Genomic DNA, 19,141 nt, shown 5'->3' on the forward strand with positions numbered 1-19,141 from the left:
GAAATGGATGAGGAAGAGATGTGATTATTGTAATCAGTGTTAGAACTGGTTTTGATTTGATTGGGCGGCCTGTCACAGCTGAATGTGTGCAGTTCAAAACTCAGACTTTCAAAAATATGGCACCCCTGAAATGAAATACTCAACTGTCAATAAATGTGCCTGATTTCAAGATAAACATTCTACAGTGGTATTGAAAGTAATCACAAAAAAACTCCCAGTTGGAAAACAACTTCAGTGTTTTATTATTGTTTTGAATGTAACTCTTATACAATTGCCTACAAACACCAAATCAGGCAAATGGGTGATATTTGGCATAATGTAAGCAGTGTGACTGAAGACTGAGCTCAGTCATCATGTTTCAGTTTCTTGATTTTGCCCTTGTGACGGTCAATCTCACGCTGCAAACGCTCAATCTCTTTCTTGCTGTGGTCAATCTCCTCTTCATGGTGCTTCCGTAGGGCAGACAACTGCTCCTTCTCCTTCTGACTGAGGAGCAAGAGGGAGAGAAAAGTGTGGATGATTTCTCTAATGAGGCAAAAATGAAACCAGGGGTGTATTAATTATGCCCATTATGTTGCAAAATGTTTTGCAACAGAAACAATTTACTCAAAACGGAAACCGTTTTCCAACGAGAACAATAGTTTATATTGGACAAATTTAGGTAGGCCCCTCCGAGTTTCATCCCGTTTCATTCATAAATGGTAAACGGTTTCCGTTGCAAGACGACATGAAAACACCCCTGTGTTGCGTTCATGTGGACTTAACATGAGGCATATACTATGATCAGACATTGTCCACTGGAGTCAAAAGGCAAGAGCTGTGCATACCTTCCTCCAAAATGGATAGCCTGGTTCATAAGCGTAGTAGTAATATGTCTGGTCATCCAGGTTACAAAAATAATCCACTTACCGAAAATAACGCTCCTCCTCTGCAGCCTGCCTCTTTCCAAAGGCACCACCTGCCTCCCTCACCGAGCCTCCTCCACCACCTCCCTTTCCTGCTCCTTTGCCCAGCTCACCCAGCTAGAGAGGGAGAGATATCATAAATCACAGGCGGAATCTGAACTCGGGTCTCCCACGGGAAAAAAACAAACATGTCACTATCTGACGTCAGGTCGAATATCTGACCACATCACATACCTGAATATATATTATGGAAAGAGAGCATTGGGTTAAATGTAACAACATAGCCTTTCTTAGACATCATCCATGGTTGGACTACGCCTTCATGGTGGTCCTACCATCCTAAACATTCCAAATCCCCTTTATTATTTCCTGACAAAACATATACAACACTGCCACCTACTGAGTTACTTACTACAGTTCAAGATAGCTGTCTCGGCTGGTCTACAAGTTAACCAAAACAATGAAACGGAAACATGATCAAACGTTTGTAATATAAAATGGATCAATAGAAGACAAACAGTACAATGATTCATTCGAGGAAAATCGCTACTTACTAGCTATGGGAACAGCAAATAAATTAACGAGCAAGCTATACAAAACAACACCACTGTCAGTGCGTCATTACATTTACCTGGTCGGATGTCATCCTGAATTGGGTGGCAAAGAAGCCCCGAAAATTGGATCTTAATAGTAGCCTCGCCATTACAATTTCTCAACTACGCAGATTAACAGCCCCACTGCAGCAAAAGTACTTTCACATGCGGAAATGTGCAATTTCACTGTGTGGGCGTGGCTGGAAAAACGATTTGCTGCCATCTAGCGACAGTGTGGGGAATCTTTGTTTGAATCTTTTATTGATTTTTATTTTTATTTTTATTAAACAGTAACATGCGAAACATAAACAGAACAGCCAAACGGATTCCACAAATAAATAAGAGAAGAAAAAAAACAAATCCACATTATATCAATTCAAATACAGACGCGTAGCGAATACATTTTTTTTACATTTTCAAATCAAATCAAAGTTTATTTGTCACGTGCGCTGAATACAACAGGTGTAGACCTTACAGTGAAATGCTTAATTACAGGCTCTAACCAATAGTGCAAAAACGGTATTAGGTGAACAGTAGGTAAGTAAAGAAATAAAAACAACATTAAAAAGACAGTGAAAAATAACAGTAGCGAGGCTATAAAAGTAGCGAGGCTACATACAGACACCGATTAGTCTGGCTGATTGAGGTGGTATGTACATGTAGATATGGTTAAAGTGACTATGCATATATGATGAACAGAGAGTAGCAGTAGCGTAAAATAGGTGGTTGGCGGGTGGCACACAAAGCAGATAGTCCGGTTAGCAAATGTGCAGGAGCACTGGTTGTTCGGGCCGATTGAGGTAGTATGTACATTTTTATTATTATTATTATTTATTTATTTCGCCTTTATTTAACCAGGTAGGCTAGTTGAGAACAAGTTCTAATTTACAACTGCGACCTGGCCAAGATAAAGCAAAGCAGTGTGACGCAGACAACAACACAGAGTTACACATGGAATAACATGGAATAAACAATAAACAAGTCAATGACACAGTTGAAAAAAAGAATGTCTATATACAGTGTGACACTATACATGAATGTATAGTTTAGACTACGTTACCCAGCAGGCTATGCGGGTGGGCAGGTGGTTGAAGAATGCCTTGCATGGCTAAACAAGGAGTTTTCTTGCTGAAGTATATGTTCATTGAAAGTAGTTAAACCTACGCCCCGGTTTGTCATTATACAAGGAACAAGTGTCAGATTATCAGATTGGTAGTTGCAATGACGAGACAGAGAAAAGAAAGGAGTAATTCTGCAAATTTCCGCAATGAAAATTGAACATTCTACCACAAGTTAAGTGACGTGAGTAGTCGAAGACGCTAGCTTGCCAGAGCAAGGGCAACGAGCCACGGCAGCGAGAGCGAAGCTGCATTGGAATCTGTTGACGAGCGAGTTGATGAGCAACATAAGAGAAATTGACACTCTTTCTGTTATCCGTCATGAATAGGCTTGGTCCTCCTATTCCTATGCAGTTAACCGGCAATCTAGCTGACAATAGGAAATGTTTCAAGCAGAGATTCAATATCAACCTAGCAGTCAGTGGAGCAGGGGGAGATGATGACAAATTGAAGGCTTCCATTTTTCTCCATGTGAGAGAGAGGAGAGGATGCATTGGACATTTATAATAGCTTTCAGCAAGACGAGGCAAACTTGACATTGACTGTGCTAATGGCTAAATTTGAGGGGTACTTTGTACCAAGCCAGAACGTCACGTTTGAGAGATACAAGTTTTTCTCTCATGATCAGAAACAGGGAGTCAATTTTGACCAGTATTTGGCTGCGCTGAACACTCTGAGCAAAACGTGGGAATTTGAAAATCTGAAAGACTCACTAGTGAAAGACAGGATAGTCTGTGGCATACTTGATAATGGACAAGGAGAGATTGCTGCGTGAGCAAGATTTAACTTTGGATAAAGCAGTGAATATGTGTTGAGCAGCTGAAACCACCAGAGCACAAGCTAAAGAGCTGTGTAGGGATGAGACGTCAGTGTATGCAATAAAAAGAGAGGAGCACCACACACAACACCTTACAAAACAAAAACAAGCAAAAGAGAGAAATCAAAACACTACAATGTGGAAAATGTGGATTCATCCACAAGCCAAAAAATTGCCCTGCATATGGAAAATCATGTAACAACTGTGGGGAAAATAATAATTGCTCAAAATGTTGCAAAGCTGAGGCTACAAAGAAAAAGGTTCACACAGTCAAGGAGGAGATTGAATAATTATTTGTTGATTCTGTGGAAATATGCAATGCAGTGTCATGACGTTGGCCTGTGGGTAAGGTTTATGACCCCCCCATAAATACCTTTCCCCCTTCCCCTGTCTCTCTGACCCTACTGAAGGACTGTTGAATAGCCTTTGTTAAATATAGAGAGTCTGGGAACATCAAACAAATGGGGAAAAGGAACCATATTTTGGTAATAAAACCAGTTGGAAATATGCTTTGGAACTTAATGAGTATGGATATCAGTTCGGTTGTCATCAGAGACATTATGACTGATGACAGGATGACATAAACTGTACCTGGGAAAGTCTACACCCTCTAGTTATCAGAGTCACATGTAATTGTTAAGCAATTGAAATGTTTGATATTGAAATTGTTTGTTAGGAGGTTAAATGTAATTTTAGCTTCCAATTGAGAGAATTGGGTTTTTATAAGGAAAGTGCCCAGCTTGATCAGTGGCCCGCCCTGTGAAGAGACAGGGGTTCTAAACGATGAAACACACCCTCCTCCCCTCGCCACTATATAAGACAATGACACAATGTAGCCGTTGAGTTCCACTACGTGAGGTCTGCAGCCTCTGCGTTAAAGGGACACGCATGTCAAGTACAGAACTAAGCCAACCTCGGTGTGAGCTTTGGTTGTGAATGGAATGAACTTTGAACGTTTATTCACTACAGAAGTGATACTTCCTAGCCGTTGAGGTAGACGTGGGCTAGGAAAGGATGGACGGCGGATCCAGTCTAACACAGTCTACCACCAGAGACATTCTTCCGAGGACAGGAAGATCTCTCTTGGCCAACCCGGCCTACGATCTACGACCAATCTACCGAAGCACAGCTCAGAGTAAATATTTATTGCATTTTCCTTTTCCAAATGGGCGGTAATTTAGAATGCATAAGATTCTGTATTTACGATAGCATAGCTGTTTCTTTGTTCCTCAGTCTTCCTGCTCTTTCATTCAAGCCCAACCCACTTTCTTTGTGTAACAAGCCGCCATGTCGGCTCCGTCCACCAGGGACGTTTTCTGTATGACATCATTTGTATTCTGTGTATATGTAATTCTGTGTGATTAGTTAGGTATTTAGTAAATAAATAATTAAACCCAATTTTGTATTGCTAATTCAACTTGTTAGCCAGGGTTCGTGAAGATAACCAAGAATTTACAACTTTCATTATGAGACTGAAATAAGGTGAGGATTAAGATGACGGCTATCAATGTAAAATATTACTAAGTCTTTTAAGAGTTTATTCGGAAGATAAGGGCTCTATAAACGTTCTTCCATGGTGCCCCGACTTTCTAGTTAATTACATTTACATGATTATCTTAACCTGTTGGGGGTAGGGGGCAGTATTTGCACGGCCGGATAAAAAACGTACCCGATTTAATCTGGTTATTACTACTGCCCAGAAACTAGAATATGCATATAATTATTGGCTTTGGATAGAAAACACCCTAAAGTTTCTAAAACTGTTTGAATGGTGTCTGTGAGTATAACAGAACTCATATGGCAGGCAAAAACCTGAGAAGATTCCTTACAGGAAGTGACCTGTCTGACAAGTTCTTGTTCTTCTTGGCTCTCTTTAATGAAAACTGAGGATCTTTGCTGTAACGTGACACTTCCTACGGCTCCCATAGGCTCTCAGAAGGCGGGAAATAGCTGAATGATGTAATTCCAGTCACTGGCTGAAAAACATTAGCGCTTTTGGTAAGTGCTCTATCAGAGGACAATGGGACGGAGGCGCGTGCACGAGTCGACCCCATGTTTTTATTTTCTCTCTCTTTGAACCGAAACACGCTTTCCCGGTCGGAATATTATCGCTTTTTTTACGAGAAAAATGGCATAAAAATTGATTTTAACCTGTTAGGGCTAGGGGGCAGCATTGACACGGCTGGATAAAAAACATACCCGATTTAATCTGGTTACCACTCCTACTCAGTAACTAGAATATGCATATACTTATTACATATGGATAGAAAACACCCTAAATTTTCTAAAACTGTTTGAATGGTGTCTGTGAGTATAACAGAACTCAAATGGCAGGTCAAAACCTGAGAGATTCCTTTACAGGAAGTGGCCTGTCTGACCATTTGTTGAACTTCTTTTCCATCTCTATCATTTACTAAGGATCTCTGCTCTAACGTGACACTTCCCACGTCTTCCATAGGCTCTCAGAGCCCGGGAAAAACAGAATGTCGTCATTCCAGCCCCAGGCTGAAACACATTATCGCCTTTCTCAAGTGGCCCATCAAGAGACACTAGCTTATGCGCGTGACCCCGACCGCCCCCGCCTTTGGGATTTTTTCCTCTGTTTGCCGAAAAGGAGATTCCCTGTCGGAATATTATCGCTTTTCTACGAGAAAAATGTCGTAAAAATTGATTTTAAACAGCGGTTGACATGCTTCGACGTACGGTAATGGAATACTTAGAATTTTATTGTCACGAATTGCGCCATGCGCGCGACACTTCTTTACTATTTCGGATAGTGTCTGGAACGCACAAACAAAACGCCGCTATTCGGATATAACGATGGATTATTTTGGACCAAACCAACATTTGTTATTGAAGTAGCTGTCCTGGGTGTGTATTCTGACGAAGACAACAAAAGGTAATGACATTTTTATAATAGTAAATATGATTATGGTGAGTGCTAAACTTGCCGGGTGTCTAAATAGCGAGCCCGTGATGCCTGGGCTATGTACTTAGAATATTGCAAAATGTGCTTTCACCAAAAGCTATTTTAAAATCGGACATATCGAGTGCATAGAGGAGGTCTGTATCTATAATTCTTAAAATAATTGTTATGCTTTTTGTGAACGTTTATCGTGAGTAATTTAGTAAAATGTTAGCGAATTCCCCGGAAGTTTGCGGGGGGTATGCTAGTTCTGAACGTCACATGCTAATGTAAAAAGCTGGTTTTTGATATAAATATGAACTTGATTGAACAAAACATGCATGTATTGTATAACATAATGTCCTAGGGTTGTCATCTGATGAAGATCATCAAAGGTTAGTGCTGCATTTAGCTGTCTTCTAGGTTTTTGTGACATTATATGCTAGCTTGAAAAATGGGTGTCTGATTATTTCTGGCTTGGTACTCTGCTGACATAATCTAATGTTTTGCTTTCGTTGTAAAGCCTTTTTGAAATCGGACAGTGTGGTTAGATAAAGGAGAGTCTTATCTTTAAAATGCTGTGAAATAGTCATATGTTTGAAAAATTGAAGTTTTTGTATTTTTGAGGAATTTGTAATTCGCGCCACGCCTATCATTGGATATTGGAGCAGGTGTTCCGCTAGCGGAACGTCTAGATGTAAGAGGCTAACGACTGGGGATTCCGACACAACACCTCCAACCCCAACTCCCCAAGGTCCAATGGCTTAGCAGAGAGTTCAGTCAAAATTGTCAAAGGTCTGATGAAAAAGGCACACGATGGAAAGGAGGATTTCCTAAAAAATCTGATGATCTACCACAGCGCACCGCTGCAGAACGGACTATCACCTGCACAAATGTTGACGGGACGTCGCATCAGAGCCAACCTACCCATCCATGAGGACTTGCTAACACCCAGAGGGGCTCACAAAGTCAAACTCACAAAGGAAAAACAGAAAGACAAACAAAAACAGCGACACGACAAAAGTGCAAGACACTTACCTGAACTGAAACCTGGAGATCATGTACTACTCCGAGACATCACTACAGGAACCTGCATGCAGCAAGGGTGTGTGCAGAGAGAAGTTGCACCGCGATCCTATGAGATACAAACGGAGCATGGATCACAACTGAGACAGAGTGGATCTAAGGCTTCAGCCATTCACTCAAGGGACTGAGGATCATCAGGAGGATACTGCTGAAGCGTCAAATGCCTATTTGCGTATTCTAGAAGAACCAATATCACTCCCTAAAAACAGATATGGAACAATCCTTGGATAGCTTTTCAGAATTCACTGATAAATTGGTCCACATGGAAAACTAAAGGCATAGAAACTGTAAATGACTTGATAATAGGAAATACATGTATTTCCATGACAGAATTAAAATGCAAATTTGGACTGAACAATGTACATATTTTCAAATACCTGCAACCTAAAGTTTCATATTAAGAAATGTTGATTTCAATCTTGAAGGAATCCTATTTGAGTCAGAAAATTATATTAATATGATTGGTAAGATATACAAAACCTTGCAGAGAACCTATCCAATTGACAATCTCTTAGAAAAAATCTAAACTATTGGAACCAAGACTTAAAAATAACTGATATTGGCACAAGATGGAGGAAATATTGGAACATAACTAACAAAATTACAGTTAACAAAAATGTGCGCTTAATTCAGTATAAACTAATGTATAGAATGAATTACACAAGGCACAATTCATAAATTCTACAGCACAACAGCAGTGTCATGTCTTAAGTGTAAAACTAACAATGGCTCAATAATCCATGCCTTCTGGGAGTGCTATAAAGTCCAAAAGTTATGGGTGGAGTTAGAAAGTTGGCTGTCAGAAGTATTACAATGTAAATGTGTGAGGACAGACGCTGGGAGACCAGAAGCAAGTACAGGAAGTGAATATTTAATAGATAATGGACATGAAACAAAACAAGGACAGCGTCTGGACAAGGGGAACAAAACTACATTAATGCAGACACGGGGAAGAAACTGAGGACGTGACCGATGTAGGGGAGGCAATCAATAAAGTAAAAGAGTCCAGGTGAGTCCCATGAAGCACTGATGCGCGTAACCATGGTGACAGGTGTGCATAATGATGGGCTGCCTGGTGCCCTCGAGTAGGAGCACACGTGACAAGAGGGGGTGAGAGGGAGCAGGCGTGACAAAATGTACTTTTAATCCGTCTGTCTGCATATTTCAAGACATGGCATATGAGGGTGCAGTGAGATACCCGATGGGTTGGACGATACATTTCTTGTCAATCATCTTGAAAAAACATACACTTAACTGGAAATCAACCAATCCTCCATCGTTCACACAATGGAAAGGTCAAATGCTTTATTTAAAAAAAATGTAAAGTGCATGGGTGACAGAGAAAAAAAAGTGGTACAGTTAAATGCCATGCGGCAGAGAGTGATGGTGGCCCTGGAGATGGGGGTGTGAGCAGGAATGATGTTGTGAATGTTTTTGTGCGTCTGTATGTTGTTGTTTTGCATGATGTTTTGTATTATTAAAAATGTCAATGTCAAGCATAACCATACCTTGATGCAGCCACCACCATGCTTGAAAATAAGAAGGCAGTTATTCAGTAATGTGTTGTTTTGGATGTGCTCCAAACATAAGGCTTCAGGACAAAAAGTGTATTCCTTTGCTGTGTTTTTATTCAGTATTACTTTAGTGCCTTGTTGCATACAAGATGAATGTTTTGGAATATTTTTTTTCTGTATATTTGTGTTCTTCTTTTCACTCTGTCATGTAGGTCGTTATTATGGAGTCATTACAATGTATCCATCCGCCGTTTTCTCCCATCACAGCCATTGAACTAGCTGTTTTAAAATCACCAATGCCCTCAAGATTAACATCCCTATTCATTTTCATTCCTATCCTGCAGCTCAGTTCAGAAGAAAGACTGTATCTTTGACGTGTTTGGGTGGTTTAATACATAATCCACAGCATAATTATCAACTTGACCATGCTTAAAGAGATATTCAATGTCTCATTTGATATTTTTACCCATCTACCAATCACTGCCGTTCTTTATGAGGCTTTCGAAAAGCTCCCTGGTCTTTGTAGTTGAATCTGTGCGTGAAATTCAGTTCTTGACTGAGGGACCTTACAGATGTTGTATGTATGGGGGACAGAGGAAGGGTTAGTCATTCAAAAATCATGTCAACCCCTATGATTTCACATAGAGTGAGTCCATGTAACTTATTGTGTGATTTGTTATGCCAAATTCAATTCCTGAACTAATTTAGGGTTGCCTAAACAAAGCGGCTGAATACTTATGCAACGACTATATTTTAGTTATGTATTTTTTACAGAGTATTTTGTGTAGATTGTTGGCAAAAAAGTAGAAATTAAATCCATTTTAATCCCACTTTGTAACACAATAAAATGTGAAGAAATCCAAGAGTTCTAAATATTCTTGTAAGGCTCTGTATACAGTTGAAGTCGGAACTTAGGTTGGAGTCATTAAAACTTGTTTTTCAACCACTCCACAAATTTCTTGTTAACAAACTATAGTTTTTGCAAGTCGGTTAGGACATCTACTTTGTGCATGACACAAGTAATTTTTCCAACAATTGTTGATAGACAGATTATTTCACTTATTATTCACTGTATCACAATTCCAGTGGGTCAGAGGTTTACATACACTAAGTTGACTGTGCCTTTAAGCTTGGAAAATTCCAGAAAATGATGTCATGGCTTTAGAAGCTTCTGATAGGCTAATTGACATCATTTGAGTCAATTGGAGGTGTACCTGTGGATGTATTTCAAGGCCTACCTTCAAACTCAGTGCCTCTTTACTTGACATCATGGGAAAATTAAAAGAAATCAGCCAAGACCTCAGAAAACAAATTGTGGACCTCCACAAGTCTGGTTCATCCTTGGGAGCAATTTCCAAACGCCTGAAGGTACCACGTTCTTCTGTACAAACAATAGTACACAAGTATAAACACCATGCAGCCCTCATACCGCTCAGGAAGGAGATGCGTTCTGTCTCCTAGAGATGAACGTACTTTGGTGCAAAAAGTGTAAATCAATCCCAGAACAACGGCAAAGGACCTTGTGAAGATCCTGGAAGAAACAGGTACAAATGTATCTATATCCACAGTAAAACAAGTCCTATATTGACATAATCTGAAAGGAATAAGCCACTGCTCCAAAACCGCCATAATAAAGCCAAACTACGGTTTGCAAAGATCCTACTTTTTGGAGAAATGTCCTCTGGTCTGATGAAACAAAAATAGAACTGTTTGGCAATAATGACCATCGTTATGTTTGGACGAAAAAGGGGTAGGCGTGCAAGCTGAAGAACACCATCCCAACCGTGAAGCACGGGGGTGGCAGCATCATGTTGTGGTGTTGCTTTGCTGCAGGAGGGACTGGTGCACTTTACAAAATAGATGGCATCATGAGGGAGGAAAATTATGTGGATATATTGAAGCAACATCTCAAAACATCAGTCGGGAATTTATAGCTTGGTTGCAAATGGGTCTTCCAAATGGACAATGACCCCAAGCATACTTCCAAAGTTGTGGCAAAATGGCTTAAGGACAACAAAGTCAAGGTATTGGAGTGGCCATCACAAAGCCCTGACCTCAATCTTATAGAAAATATGTGAGCAGAACTGAAAAAGCGTGTGCGAGCAAGGAGCCTACAAACCTGACTCAGTTACACCAGCTCTGTCAGGAGGAATGGGCCAAAATTCACCCAACTTATTGTGGGAAGCTTGTGGAAGGCTACCCGAAACGTTTGACCCAAGTTAAGCAATTTAAGGCAATACTAACAAATACTAATTGAGTGTATGTAAACTTCTGACCCACTGGAAATGTGATGAAAGAAATAAAAGCTGAAATAAATAATTATCTCTACTATTATTCTGACATTTCACATTCTTAAAAAGTGATGATCCTAACTGACCTAAGACAGGGAATTTTTACTAGGATTAAATGTCAGGAATTGTGAAACACTGAGTTTAAATGTACTTGGCTAAGGTGTATGTAAATTTCCAACTTCAACTGTACATTCCCGAAATGGACGACACAAACAACTGGATTCATTACCCCTTTCATACCCTACCTCCAGTCCACTTACCAATATCTGAACGACAGCCTCATCGAAATTGCAACAAGCGGTTCTGTGAAAATTTAATTGAATCAGAAGCCACTGCCAGATTTCTGGATAGGGCTGCACTCAGAGTTTCTTGCCTTGGCAAATTACGCTGTTAAGACACTGATGCCCTTTGCAACCATGTACCTATGTGAGAGTGGATTCTCGGCCCTCACTAGCATGAAAACTAAATACAGGCACAGACTGTGTGTGGAAAATGATTTAAGACTGAGACTCTCCAATACAACCCAACATTGCAGAGGTATGTGCATCCTTTCAAGCACACACTTCTCGTTAACCTGTGGTGAGTTATTCACAATTGTTGATGAACAAATACGTTTTATATGTAAGATGGCTAAATAAATAATTATTGATTATTATTATTTGTGCACTGGTCCTATAAGAGCTCTTTGGCACTTCACACGAGCCAGGTTGTGACAAAAACTAACACTCAATTTTATGTTTAATAAATGTATCTTATAGTGTGTGTGTGGCGGGCTTACAATGATGGGAAAAAAAACACATTTGACAGTGCACTGACCCTGGTGCTAGAAGAGGTACGCAGCTGGAGGTTGAATGTTTGAAGGGGTACAGGACTATAAAAAGTTTGGGAACCACTGACCTAGACTAACCTGTACCCCTGGACATTGACTCGGTACCAGTAACCTTTGTATATAGCCTTTATTGGGTTACTATTTTTCCTTTAGTTCATTTACTTTTTTAAAACTTTGCATTGTTGGTTAAGGGCTCGTAAGTAAGCATTTCACGTAAGGTATACTACACCTGTTCTATTCGGCGCATGTGACAAATAACGATTTGATTTGAATATTGAATGCACCTTATATGGTTTTCGATTCACATCAGGCCTCTTAGTACCCCATTAGTGCCGTAGCCAGTCATTAGCCACCAGCCCCCAATCAAGGGCAACAATGAGGTTGACTAAGACCGGGCCTGGAAGCGAGGAGAGTGACCATACCCCTCCAGGAAACTACGCTCAAAAGACTGTTGGCATTTAGATATGACGCACAAACACAGCTGTAATCCACTTCAGTTGACATTTGTCATTCATGGGTAGTAGGTAGGTATCTCGTGGGAGGCGATTTTTCAATTGCGCAATTATGGTATGTTTTTTACAATAAGAAAGGGAGAAAAGGATAATTACCGTGGCGGTATAGGATGAATAAGTGCTCCTTTCAGAGCAATGAACAGGCAATGCCCCCCCCCCCCCCCCCTCCACGCCCCTGCACCCTCTCCAGCCCCCTCCCCCGACAACCTGATTCAATAAGTGGTGTGATTGCTTTCAAATGCACATTGATATTCAGCGGTAATGCCACCATCGGCAACAGCGCATTAGAGTCTGGCCCCTTTGAATGTGTCACGCTGTCTGTGTGACAGATAAGAGACTTCTCGCTGCACCAGAAAGCCTTGTTTGTTTTCCAGAGACGGAAATGATGGCCCACACAACCAAGCCAATTAAATTATGAACATTGCTGTTGAATGTCAGAGGTTTTCCCTGGCTGATTAACTTGCTTGTTGCTGTGACTACTACTGTATTAACATGGCCTGTAGCCAAAGTAGCAGCACATCCTTATCACTGGGCGGAATGTAGAACTAAACTGTGATTGTATGAATGTATGTATGTATGTATGTATGTATTAATTTAGGGCTCACTGGACATGATGATGATGACGACATGATGATGGACATGATGAAATAGAAAATGGATGACTCAATGTGTAAGGCTCTGGGTGTAGTGGGTGCGAAGTCAGGCGCAGGAAGCTGAGAGAACAGGGTAGTGCTTTATTTGCACACATGGCGAACATAAGCCACCCCACGAAAATACAGGGTGCACACAAAACAAATGCCCCAAACACGGGAGACTGAAACAGTCCGGAGAAAACCCACGACCGAAAACACGTCAGACACAAGCGTGCACAGTAGCAACACACAAACAATCCCGCACACGGAGCAGGCGGGCCTACTGGCTAAAATAACCCGACTAATCAGCCTAACACAAAACAGGTGAAACCAATAAACAGAAAGGGGAAAAAGGGGAATCAGTGGCAGCTAGTAGGCCAGTGACGACGACTGCCGAGCACCACCCGAGCAGGAAGGGGAGCTACCTTCGGTAGGAGTCGTGACAGTACTGCCCCGCTGCTCCCGCAGCGCGCCGACACCAGCCTCGAGGGCGACCCGGAGGGCGAGGCGCAGGGCGATCCGGGTGGAGGCAATGGAAATCCCTCAACAGTGACGGGTCCAAGATGTCCCCCACCGGTACCCAGCACCTCTTCTCCGGGCCGTACCCCTCCCAGTCCACGAGGTACTGCAGGCCCCTCACCCGGTGTCTCGAGTCCTGAATGGCCCGTATAGTTTACGCCGGAGACCCCTCGATGTCCAGAGGGGGTGGAGGGACCTCCGGCACCTCACCTTCATGCAGGGGACCAGCTACCACCGGCCTGAGGAGAGACACATGAAACGAGGGGTTAATACGGTAATAGGAAGGGAGTTGTAATCTATAACACACCTCGTTTATCCTCCTCAGGACTTTGAAGGGCCCCACATACTGCGGCCCCAGCTTCCGGCAGGGCAAGCGGAGGTGTAGGTTTCGGGTCGAGAGCCAGACCCTGTCCCCCGGTACGAACACGGGGGCTTCGCTGCGGTGGCGGTCAGCACTCCTCTTCTGCCGTCCACTGGCTTGCTTGAGGGATTCCTGGACGGCACTCCAGGTCTCCTTGGAGCGCTGCACCCACTCCTCCACCGCAGGAGCCTCGGTCTGACTCTGGTGCCATGGTGCCAGGACCGGCTGGTAGCCCAAGACACACTGAAATGGTGATAGGTTCGTAGAGGAGTGACGGAGTGAGTTCTGGGCCAACTCCGCCCATGGAATGTACCTAGACCACTCCCCTGGCCTGTCCTGGCAATACGACCGCAGAAACCTACCCACCTCCTTGTTCACTCTCTCCGCCTGCCCTTTACTCTCGGGTGATAACCGGAGGTCAAGCTGACCGAGACCCCCAGACGCTCCATAAACGCCCTCCATACCCTGGACGTGAACTGGGGACCTCGATCAGAGACGATGTCCTCCGGCACCCCGTAGTGCCGGAAGACGTGGGTAAATAGCGCCTCAGCAGTCTGTAGGGCCGTAGGGAGACCGGGCAATGGGAGGAGACGGCATGACTTAGAAAACCGATCCACAACAACCAGGACAGTAGTGTTCCCCTGAGACGGGGGGAGATCGGTCAGGAAGTCCACTGACAGGTGAGACCATGGCCGTTGTGGAATGGGGAGGGGCTGTAGCTTCCCTCTAGGAAGGTGCCTAGGAGCCTTACTCTGGGCGCATACCGAACAGGAAGAGACGTAGAACCTAACGTCCCTAGCCAAGGTGGGCCAACAGTACTTCCCCTGAGACCCCGCACTGTCCTTGCCACACCAGGATGACCCGAAGAGGGTAGTGTGTGAGCCCACCGAATCAATTGATCACGAACACCAAGCGGCACGTACTTGCGACCCGTGGGACACTGTGGAGGCGCGGGTTCCACCTGTAACGCCCGCTCGATGTCCGAGTCCACCTCCCATACCACCGGTGCCACCAGCCTAGAGGCTGGAATGATGGGAGTAGGATCGATGGGCCGGTCCTCCGTCATAGAGACAGGACAGCGCGTCGGCCTTCGTGTTCAGGGAGCCTGGTCTATAAGAAATGGTGAACCTGAATCGGGTGAAGAACATGGCTCACCTTGCCTGACGCGGATTCAGTCTCCTAGCTGCCCGGATATACTCCAGATTCTGGTGGTCGGTTCAGATGAGAAAAGGGTGCCTAGCCCCCTCAAGCCAGTGTCTCCACACCTTCAGGGCCTTTACCACAGCTAACAACTCCCGGTCCCCCACATCATAGTTACGCTCTGCCGGACCGAGCTTCTTCGAAACGAAAGTGCAGGGGCGGAGTTTCAGTAGCGTACCCGAGCGCTGTGATAGCACGGCACCCACCCCAGCCTCGGACGCGTCCACCTCCACTATGAATGCTAGAGAGGGGTCCGGGTGCGCCAACACGGGTGCATCGGTGAACAGCGCCTTCAACCTATTGAAGGCATTGTCAGCCTCTGTCGACCACCGCAAACGCACCGGCCACCCCTTCAGCAGTGAGGTAATGGGGGCCGCTACCTGGCCAAAACCCTGGATAAACCTCCGGTAGTAATTGGCAAACCCTAAGAACCGCGGCACTTCCTTCACCGTGGTTGGAGTTGGCCAATTACGCACGGCCTTAACGCGGTCACACTCCATCACCACCCCCGAGGTGGAAATGCGATAACCCAGGAAGGAGACGGCTCGTTTGGAGAACACACACTTCTCAGCCTTCACGTATAGGTCATGCTCCAGCAGTCTACCAAGCACCTTGCGCACCAGAGACACATGCGCGGCGCGGGTGGCGGCATATATCAGAATATCATCGATATAGACAACCACACCCTGCCCGTGCAGGTCCCTGAGAATCTCATCTACAAAGAATTGAAAGACGGCTGGAGAATTATTTAACCCATATGGCATGATGAGGTACTCATAATGACCCGATGTGGTACTAAACGCGGTTTTCCACTCGTCTCCATCCCGAATACGTACCAGATTATACGCGCTCCTGAGGTCCAGTTTTGTGAAAAACCTTACTCCGTGAAATGATTCCACCGCCGTAGCGATGAGAGGTGATGGCATTTAGGCCTCTATAATCAATGCACGGATGCAGACCTCCCTCCTTTTTTTTCACAAAAAAGAAACTCGAGGAGACGGGTGAAACGGAGGGCCGAATGTACCCCTGTCCCAGAGATTCCGTGACATATGTCTCCATAGACAACGTCTCCTCCTGTGGCAATGGGTACACGTGACTCTTGGGAAGCGCAGCGTTTACCTGGAGGTTGTGCGATAAATCTCCCTGTCAATGAGGTGGTAATTTAGTCACACTCTTCTTACAGAAAGCGATAGCCAAATCGGCATATTCAGGGGGAATGTGCACAGTGGAAACCTGGTCTGGACTCTCCACCAATGTGGTACCGATGGAAACTCCCATACACCTCCCTGAACACTCCTCTGACCACCCCTGGAGAACCCCCTGTCTCCACGAAACCCTGGGATTGTGTCTAGCCAGCCAGGGAACCCCCAGCACCACCGGAAACACAGGCAAATCGATAAGGAAGAGACTAATCCGTTCCTTATGATTCCCCTGCGTTACCATGTCCAGTGGAACCGTGGCCTCCCTGACCAACCCTGACCCTAATGGCCGGCTATCTAAGGAGTGCACGGGGAAGGGGGGGATCTATCGGCACTAGCGGAATTCCCAGCTTGATGGCGAGTCCGCGATTCATAAAGTTCCCAGCTGCGCCTGAATCGACTAGCGCCTTATATTTACATTTACATTTAAGTCATTTAGCAGACGCTCTTATCCAGAGCGACTTACAAATTGGTGCATTCACCTTATGATATCCAGTGGAACAACCACTTTACAATAGTGCATCTAAATCTTTTAAGGGGGGGGGTTAGAAGGATTACTTTATCCTATCCTAGGTATTCCTTAAAGAGGTGGGGTTTCAGGTGTCTCCGGAAGGTGGTGACTGACTCCGCTGTCCTGGCGCCGTGAGGGAGCTTGTTCCACCATTGGGGTGCCAGAGCAGTGAACAGTTTTGACTGGGCTGAGTGGGAACTGTGCTTCCTCAGAGGTAGGGGGGCCAGCAGGCCAGAGGTGGATGAACGCAGTGCCCTTGTTTGGGTGTAGGGCCTGATCAGAGCCTGAAGGTATGGAGGTGCCGTTCCCTTCACAGCTCCGTAGGCAATCACCATGGTCTTGTAGCGGATGCGAGCTTCAACTGGAAGCCAGTGGAGAAAGCGGAGGAGCGGGGTGACGTGAGAGAACTTGGGAAGGTTGAACACCAGACAGGCTGCGGCGTTCTGGATGAGTTGTAGGGGTTTAATGGCACAGGCAGGGAGCCCAGCCAACAGCGAGTTGCAGTAATCCAGACGGGAGATGACAAGTGCCTGGATTAGGACCTGCGCCGCCTCCTGTGTGAGGCAGGGTCGTACTCTGCGAATGTTGTAGAGCATGAACCTACAGGATCGGGTCACCGCCTTGATGTTAGTGGAGAATGACAGGGTGTTGTCCAGGATCACGCCAAGGTTCTTAGCACTCTGGGAGGAGGACACAAGGGAGTTGTCAACCGTGATGGCGAGATCATGGAACGGGCAGTCCTTCCCCGGGAGGAAGAGCAGATCCGTCTTGCCGAGGTTTAGCTTGAGCTGGTGATCTGTCATCCACACTGATATGTCTGACAGACATGCAGAGATGCGATTCGCCACCTGGTTATCAGAAGGGGGAAAGGAGAAGATTAATTGTGTGTCGTCTGCATAGCAATGATAGGAGAGACCATGTGAAGATATGACAGAGCCAAGTGACTTGGTGTATAGCGAGAATAGGAGAGGGCCTAGAACAGAGCCCTGGGGGACACCAGTGGTGAGAGCGCATGGTGCGGAGACAGATTCTCGCCACGCCACCTGGTAGGAGCGACCTGTCAGGTAGGACGCAATCCAAGCGTGGGCCGCGCCGGAGATGCCCAACTCGGAGAGGGTGGAGAGGAGGATCTGATGGTTCACTGTATCAAAGGCAGCAGATAGGTCTAGAAGGATGAGAGCAGAGGAGAGAGAGTTAGCTTTAGCAGTGCGGAGAGCCTCCGTGACACAGAGAAGAGCAGTCTCAGTTGAATGCCCAGTCTTGAAACCTGACTGATTAGGATCAAGAAGGTCATTCTGAGAGAGATAGCAGGAGAGCTGGCCAAGGACGGCACGTTCAAGAGTTTTGGAGAGAAAAGAAAGAAGGGATACTGGTCTGTAGTTGTTGACATCGGAGGGATCGAGTGTAGGTTTTTTTCAGAAGGGGTGCAACTCTCGCTCTCTTGAAGACGGAAGGGACGTAGCCAGCGGTCAAGGATGAGTTGATGAGCGAGGTGAGGAAGGGGAGAAGGTCTCCGGAAATGGTCTGGAGAAGAGAGGAGGGATAGGGTCAAGTGGGCAGGTTGTTGGGCGGCCGGCCGTCACAAGACGCGAGATTTCATCTGGAGAGAGAGGGGAGAAAAAGGTCAAAGCACAGGGTAGGGCAGTGTGAGCAGGACCAGCGGTGTCGTTTGACTTAGCAAACGAGGATCGGATATCGTCAACCTTCTTTTCAAAATGGTTGACGAAGTCATCCGCAGAGAGGGAGGAGGGGGGGGGGGGGGGGGGGAGGAGGATTCAGGAGGGAGGAGAAGGTAGCAAAGAGCTTCCTAGGGTTAGAGGCAGATGCTTGGAATTTAGAGTGGTAGAAAGTGGCTTTAGCAGCAGAGACAGAAGAGGAGAATGTAGAGAGGAGGGAGTGAAAGGATGCCAGGTCCGCAGGGAGGCGAGTTTTCCTCCATTTCCGCTCGGCTGCCCGGAGCCCTGTTCTGTGAGCTCGTAGTGAGTCGTCGAGCCACGGAGCAGGAGGGGAGGACCGAGCCGGCCTGGAGGATAGGGGACAGAGAAAATCAAAGGATGCAGAAAGGGAGGAGAGGAGGGTTGAGGAGGCAGAATCAGGAGATAGGTTGGAGAAGGTTTGAGCAGAGGGAAGAGATGATAAGATGGAAGAG

The 19,141-nt window shown here is 45.1% G+C and overlaps 1 protein-coding gene across 1 annotated transcript; it reads right to left on the reverse strand.

The window, feature by feature from the left end:
• Positions 1 to 218: 218 nt before the first annotated feature.
• atp5if1a (ATP synthase inhibitory factor subunit 1a) lies at positions 219 to 1,740 on the reverse strand. The gene is made up of 3 exons (XM_014176940.2): positions 1,537 to 1,740; positions 910 to 1,022; positions 219 to 486 (listed from the first exon to the last, which is right to left on the reverse strand). The coding sequence occupies exons 1-3, from the start codon at positions 1,606 to 1,608 to the stop codon at positions 345 to 347; spliced, it is 327 nt and encodes a 108-aa protein (XP_014032415.1). The 5' UTR covers positions 1,609 to 1,740; the 3' UTR covers positions 219 to 344.
• Between the last annotated feature and the right edge of the window lie 17,401 nt (positions 1,741 to 19,141).

Source organism: Salmo salar, chromosome ssa27 (assembly GCF_905237065.1).
Source record: "Salmo salar chromosome ssa27, Ssal_v3.1, whole genome shotgun sequence".
NCBI classification, from domain to species: Eukaryota; Metazoa; Chordata; class Actinopteri; order Salmoniformes; family Salmonidae; genus Salmo; species Salmo salar.

Excerpts from the sequence above, each read along its gene's own strand:
- atp5if1a (XM_014176940.2), bottom strand. The coding sequence starts at position 1,608 with ATGGCGAGGCTACTATTAAGATCCAATTTTCGGGGCTTCTTTGCCACC. Across the intron at positions 1,023-1,536 it reads TCAGGATGACATCCGACCAG|CTGGGTGAGCTGGGCAAAGG; the intron begins GTAAATGTAATG and ends CTCCCTCTCTAG. Across the intron at positions 487-909 it reads GAGGAGGAGCGTTATTTTCG|TCAGAAGGAGAAGGAGCAGT; the intron begins GTAAGTGGATTA and ends CTTGCTCCTCAG.